Here is a 7,160-nt window from a genome sequence, read left to right on the forward strand (position 1 = left end):
CATTATTAATAATATTGAGACTCGTTTTCTTTTTAAAAAAACATTAATTTATAATTTGTTTGCAAAGGTTCTCGCATAAAGATTAAAGAAAGTAATGTCAAATATTACTGCTCCATTACAATGTGGCTTTATGGAAGAGCGCCAAATCTTGGATCTTATTTTAATAGCAAACAAAAATGTGGAGGACTATAGAATCCGAAAAAAGAAAAGATGGATCTTTAAATTAGACCTTGAAAAGGTCTTTAACAGAGTGGATTGGAATTTTTTAGAAAATGTATTGCTAAAGATCTTTGACGTAGGATATTGTGTTATATTGGCCAGCCTTTACAGCATCCCCACTTTGAAGTCCTTGATGATCAGGACTTCTGGATCAGCCCTCTGCTTCAAACAGTTTTTTGCTCAATCAATCAAGGCTTATTCTTCTTTGTTCTCAGCCTGCTGCCTTTGTTTTTGTTTTTGCTTTGGACAAATTCTTTTTATCTTTTAGTTTGGCTTTGTTTTTGTGGTTTTTGTTTTGATATTATATTGTTGCTTTTTGGTTGTGTTGAGGGCGCTAAGGAGGTGTCAACCTAGTTGAGATGCCCGGATGCGTCTGTTGATCCTCCCTCTCCCCTTTGCTCTTTGTATAATCCTCATGTACATTGAGCTTTGTCTCTTTATTTATGTTAATAATAGTGAGACTCGTATCATTTTCAGAAGAAAATCATCACAAAAGATAAAATAGGGAAAAATAAATAGACAACAAGAGTTTATTATAAAAAAGGAAAGAATATTAGGGCAAATTTACCCTTGGGCTTAAGCCCACTAATTCAAACAATAATACACGACGAGTTTGAAAACTAATGTATGTCATCACACACACCTTTAGCACAATCAAAAAGGCCATAAAATGCTAAGATTTGGGCTTAAAACAACAATCTAGGACCAAAATAAGCCTAAGAAAGAGGATTGACTAAGTGTTTGACCTCCAATGACTACCCCCAACAACCATTTTCAGTGATCACATCCGACTCCACACAACTACCACCGACAACAACAGACAGTTTTAGGTTTTACGCATAAAAGTCACGCAATCTCAAATGTAATTTTCATATATGTGATGAATATATACACTTGTGTTAGGGTTACAGAGTAAATAAAAGATATTTAGTTATTGAACTATTAACACACTTGTTGGCAATCATACAAATGTACATCAACTAGCTCCATTCTTAACTAAAAATGTGGTGTGTGGCCATACCGACATATATTTTTGGTTACCGAAAGAATACATCAACAAAGGAATGGGAAGTGCTTATTAGTTAGGAAGGACTACCACCTCATGAGGCTACATGGGATAATTGTGATGATTTTCTGCAGTAGTTTCCTCATATCCACCTTGAGGACAAGGTGTCTTTGGAGAGGGAGAGTTACGATAGACCACCAATTATAATGCAATATAGCATAAGGAAAAATGGTGAAGTGGCAGGTGCACAGAACGTAAGTAGAGAAAGTGGAAACCACCTTGGTGGGAACCATAGTTAGTTACATGGTGGGAGGTTAAAAGGGATAGGAGGAAGGGAAGAAAGGGGTGGTTATTTTGTTTTGGAATGGAAGGTTGTAGTTTCCTAGAGATCAGAGAATGCTGAATAAGTTAATTTTCTGGGTCATGTCATCAAATGTGGAAAGATTCAAATGGACGAGAATAAGTTGCGAATTATTAAAGACTAGAGAGCCCCTACTTTTGTGATGAAATTACACTCCTTCCTTGGATTGGCTAATTACTATCGCTGGTTCATTGAAGGATTCTCAAGAAGGGCTACACCATAGACTGAGTTATTGAAGAAAGGTACAACTTGGAGATGGCCAGTCGAATGTCAAACTGCTTTTGACAAGGTGACAATGATAAGGAATCTTGTCCTCGGGTTGGTGGACGTGTCTAAGTCGTTTGTAGTTGAAACCAATGCGCCAAATTTTGCTCTTAGGGGTGTCCCTAACCAAGAGGGTCACCCAATAGCTTACAAGAGCCATAAGCTTTATAGTGCTGAGATGAGTTATACTGTCTCAGAGAAAGAAATGATTGCAAAGTCCATTGTTTGAGGGCCTGAAGGCAATATTTACTGGGATCACCATTCATGGTGAAATCTAACAACGTTATCTATCACTTCTTCAGCCAACCTAAGTTGACCTCTAAGCAAGCAAGGTGGCAAGAACTTTTGGCTGAATTCGACTTCAAGTTCAAACACAAGAAAGGCACCATCAATCAAGTTGCCGATGCTCTTAGCTGTAAAGGCTAGCATGCGACTGTGTATGCTAGCCCCTATTCTTACAAGTAAAGTTGATGCATTGATGCGCGATATCATTAGGGAGTTCATTCACAAGGATCCCTCTCCCCAAGTTGTTGCTGCTCTAGTCAAAGCCAATAAAACATGACAATTTTAGGTCAAAGAAGACTTATTATTGACGGGAGGAAACCGATTATATGTTCTGAGAGCAGGTGATCTGAGGAAAAAGTTACTGCACGAGTGTTATGACACATGGTGGGCAAACCATCCTGGGTAGCAAAGGACCTATGCATTATTGAAGAAAAGCTACTTCTGGCCTAATATGCAAGACGATGTCATGCAGTATACGAAAACGTCCCTCATCTGCCAACAAGATAAGGTCGAGAAAGTGAAAGTTGTTGGGCTTCTTGAACCCTTGCCTGTTCCAACAAGACCGTGGGACAGTGTCTCCATGGACTTTATTAGACATCTTTCAAAGGTGTGCGACCTTAAAGCCATCTTGGTTATTATCGATTGGTTCTTGAAATCGCCAGTTTCACCCCACTACCAAACTATGTTCTGCCGAGCTGACTATAAAGTTGTTCTTTAAGCATGTCGTGAAGTTGTAGGGAGTCCCGACAAGCATCGTGAGCGATAGGGATGGTAGATTCATTGGTACCTTCTAGATCGAGTTATTTACCTTCTTGGGGACGAGCCTGAATATATCCTCAATCTACCATGATTTATTTACCTTTTTGGTAATACCAACCTTCCTTTAAAGCGTAATTGTCGATTAATCCATTCATAATTCGGCTTCCCATTTGGCTCCCTCTTTAATTCCTCTATATTTCTGCAATTCTCCATCTTCCTTAACTTCTTTCATGATCATCTCCACATTAACTATCCCTGGGGCAGTCAAAACCATGATTTCTACTAATTGGTTTATTCTAGACAAGGCATCTGCGGCCTTATTTCATAGATTGGGTTGATATAATATTTTGAAGTCATACTTCAAAAGCTTCGTCAACCACTTTTGAAATTGAGGTTGGACTTCCCTTTGCTCAATTAGGAATTTAAGCATATTTTGATCCAATATCACTATAAATTTTCTGCCCAATAAATAGTCTCATTTTTTCATTGCTAACGCCACGACCATGAGTTCCCTTTCGAAAATTGCTTTAGTTTGGGCAATGGAGATAATATTTGACTTAAAAAGGCTATCGACCTTGAATTCTGAGTTAGGACAGCCCCCAATCCACATCTGGACGCATCAGTTTCAACCACAAAGTGAAGGGCGAAATTCGGAAGTGCCATAGCCGGAACTGATATCATAGCCCTCTTCAATGTTTCAAAAGTCGCAGTGGACTCTTCACTCCAATTGAAGGTATTCATAAAAAAATACTAGCACAAAACGAAGAAGGAATGGGCAGAAGACTTGATTCATTAACGATTGGAAAGTAGCTGGTGCATTTGTCAATCCAAATGGTATTACTAGGAATTCATAGTGCCCCTCGTGAGTCCAAAAGGTTGTCTTCTCTCTGTCCTCTTCCCTCATTATGATTTGATGATATCCAAATTTGAGGTCAAGCTTTGAAAACACTGTTGCCCCATGTAACTCATCTAACAATTCTTCGATCACCGAAATGGGAAACTTATTTGCTATCGTGGCTTTATTCAACTTACGATAATTCACACAGAAACGCCACCCCGTCTCTTTTCTATACCAATAGTACTGAACTCGAGTAGGGGCTTCGACTCGGTCTGATTATGTTCACTTGCATCATTTCCGTAACCAATTTTTTCTATCTCAGCTTTTTGGATATGCCCATACTTGTACAGCTTCACATTGATAGGCTTTTTACCCTCCGTAGTTAATATTCGGTGATCAAGTTCCAAATCGAAAAATTTCAAAAAATATTTTAAAGAGTTAAACCGATCGACTTTCATTTACTCATCGATGGTCAATTTTGGTTTGGTTGAAAAACTGGCTCTAACGGATAATCACCCCTATTCCAAACTGACATGCATCACAAAAGGAAACACTTTCATTAATGGAAATTTTTTCATTACAAGACTTAAGAATTTGGTTCAGCACCCTATCTGAAAGATGACGTAAATGTTGATGCCAAGAGTTCTTTGACATCATTACTCTTTGAAACATGAAAATTTGAGGGATAATGACCATCTTCACTATGAAGGTGACTCGAACTAGAAATAAATTATTGACTCTGTTTACCAGTATTAGAATTGGCACAGGATTGAGAAATGGTTGTGTGAACCGGAGGAGAGTCCTAGGCCTTAAGTGTGTTGAGATGGAGTTGATATAGCCCATGCTAAGGTATCCCCTGGAGCACTACCCTCCCTGTTTCCTTGTTCTTCACAAAACAACAATCCGAGTGAAATTCAACAAAACAATTATTGTTGTGAGTTAGCTTAGATATGCTCAAAAGATTTCTTTTTTATCTGAGGAAAATGCACGATATTTTTCAAATAGATTGGAGCATGTTTGTCATCTAACTTGAATGTGAGAATAGCAGACGGAGGATTGCCAAATGGGTGAATGGATGTAGCTTTGGTAATTGGAATTAACTGTGTATTTGTAGATTGGTGGTATTGGCATTGTCAAGGTTGTAGATTCACATTTTTTTTTTCTTTTGGTTCCGGAGGTCAAGACGAAAGGGTGAAGGTGGAGTCAAATGGCCTTCCTCTCCTTCCATGACAATTTTAGGTTTTATTTGGGTCAACATTAAATGTAATTTTCATACATGTGATGGAGAATACACATTTGTGTTAATAGTTAACTTATTATAACGCAGATTATTATAGTATGTGTTATTATAATCTATATTTGAAGTGGAGAATAGTAAAAAGAATGAGCATGAGAGGTTGAAAGGAAAAGTAAAGAATAGTGACGAATGAGAAATAATAATTCTAATCCTAATTCTAGGATTATGATAACCCCACTCTTTCATAGTTTGAGGGTCAAACGGTCCAAAGAATTTTAGTTACGAGGCTTTTAACTCTTCAACCAATTAATACATTGCAAAAAAAAACATCAAAGTCGCCTAATAACAATTACAAGGCACCGTAAGGCTATCATGTCTCAACTATGACCAATTTCAATCATCATCTACAATGACTAGCTTTATCCATCATCTCCAAAATGACAAACTCAACAGATGATATACTTTAAAAAACTTAGTTGATGAAAGTGTATCAATATAAATTTGAAATTATTAGTTCATGATGTTTAATAGTCTTCTTGTATTGTAGTTTATATTCTCGCACTCTTATTTTTCGTTTCACTCAAAAGGCTTCATCAACTCAAGATCATCTCTTTATCTAGCTAATATGTGACTTGATCTCATTTCCAATTTCCAGTTTACATGTATAGTAAACTCTAACTTACAATTTGATATATGTTATCATTCATAAAAAAAAATCCTAAATCTCTTGATAATCTATTGTTTTTGTGCATAACATACTCTTGCATTCCATCCAAATGCACAATTTTGTAAAATAATTGTTAAATTTTTTTAAATGAATCATCTAAAACAAAACTATAAACCTTATTTTTCAAAACTCCCCGTAAAAAAAGAGATTGGTAGAATTGAAAAAGGGAAAATAATAATCACTAAAAAATAGATTATTTGAGTTGGAAAAAAATTGTATTAGATACCTATTTCATAATTCAACCCAATATTTTAAAAATAGACTTTTTTTAATTTAAACAAAATGACTCTACACCCCCAAACACACATATAAAATTTTACATACATATAAACTTCAATTTTCAAAACAAGACTTTAACCTCCTAAAATATATAGTTTTAAGGACACCCTTGCAATATTACGCACATTTAAGATTGTTTTGAATAGAAATCCATTATCAAAATATTTCCAGATATATGCTAAATATATATATAAAACAAAAAAAAAATGACCTAAGATACCAAACATTTGTAATTAAGAACATATAAATATTCTAGTGGTGTAAATTAAAAATAATAATAATAAAATGAAAAGGAAAGGAAAGAAAGAAAAAACAAGCAGACATACAAACCATTTACTTTTGATTCAACGTCTTTTTTTAATGTCATTTAAATCTAAATAAAATATTCACATCTTAAAAAAAAATAAAACTAAACTAAAAGGGATAAAAGCATTAAAAGCGAAAAAAAAAAAAAAAAAGAACACAAAAAGTAGAAAAAGATATGAATGAATTTCTTTCAAACCAATTCCTACTCTAACACTATTAATCATTCTTCCCGGCTGGATTACAACCATCGGCACTCTTCTTGTAAGTGTTCTAATCCACCTACCTTACTTCTTCTGCCTTTTCTTTTCTTTTCTAGTTATAGGATATTCAATTTTCTAACGCATTATTGGGTTTTTCTTTCTCTTGGAAAAAAGTGAAAAGAAAAATTGGAAAGATAAGAGAGAACCTTGATGAGGATCTGTAGTAGATTGAGAAGAATTTTGAGGGAATGATATGAGGAAGCAAGCGAAGACCAAAACCAACACCCCTGATGCCATGAACAATAACAGTGTATGTCAGCACAGAGTACACCTTATCACCTGACACTCTTTAATAAAATAACCCCAAGCATAGGAATATAACAATATAATCATCATTTATTATCTATCATTATGCTTGTTGATCTTTCTATTCAACAGCCGAGTCAACTTTTATCGTCAACACTAAAATAGGAAAAATGCACTTATTTGTCTTTTTCATACATTGTGCAACACCTCTTTTAATCTCATCCAACCAATTAAATTTTTTCTCCCACTATCTCCTCCACTCGTTAGAAAACTCAACTCATGACACTACCAATAGTAACAATTTCTCCAAACACATATTATTATCTGAAACGAAATAATTCCTTATTTAGTAAGTACCCTTTTTCTCAGAAAG

At 35.3% G+C, this 7,160-nt stretch overlaps 1 protein-coding gene across 3 annotated transcripts in view; it reads right to left on the reverse strand.

Annotated features, from left to right (window-relative positions):
* Positions 1 to 6,864, reverse strand: part of LOC101214104 (probable LRR receptor-like serine/threonine-protein kinase At1g56140) — a 64,020-nt gene extending 57,156 nt beyond the window's left edge. For 2 of the 3 annotated variants that reach the window (XM_011656158.2, XM_011656155.2), the window contains exon 1: positions 6,688 to 6,864. In XM_011656158.2, the coding sequence (XP_011654460.1) occupies positions 6,688 to 6,778 (91 nt within the window). In that variant the 5' untranslated portion in view covers positions 6,779 to 6,864. The remainder of the gene's footprint in view (positions 1 to 6,687) is intronic. The other variant, XM_011656156.2, reaches the window with a different exon arrangement.
* Positions 6,865 to 7,160: the final 296 nt, after the last annotated feature.

Source organism: Cucumis sativus, chromosome 5 (assembly GCF_000004075.3).
Source record: "Cucumis sativus cultivar 9930 chromosome 5, Cucumber_9930_V3, whole genome shotgun sequence".
In the NCBI taxonomy this organism is placed as follows: domain Eukaryota; kingdom Viridiplantae; phylum Streptophyta; class Magnoliopsida; order Cucurbitales; family Cucurbitaceae; genus Cucumis; species Cucumis sativus.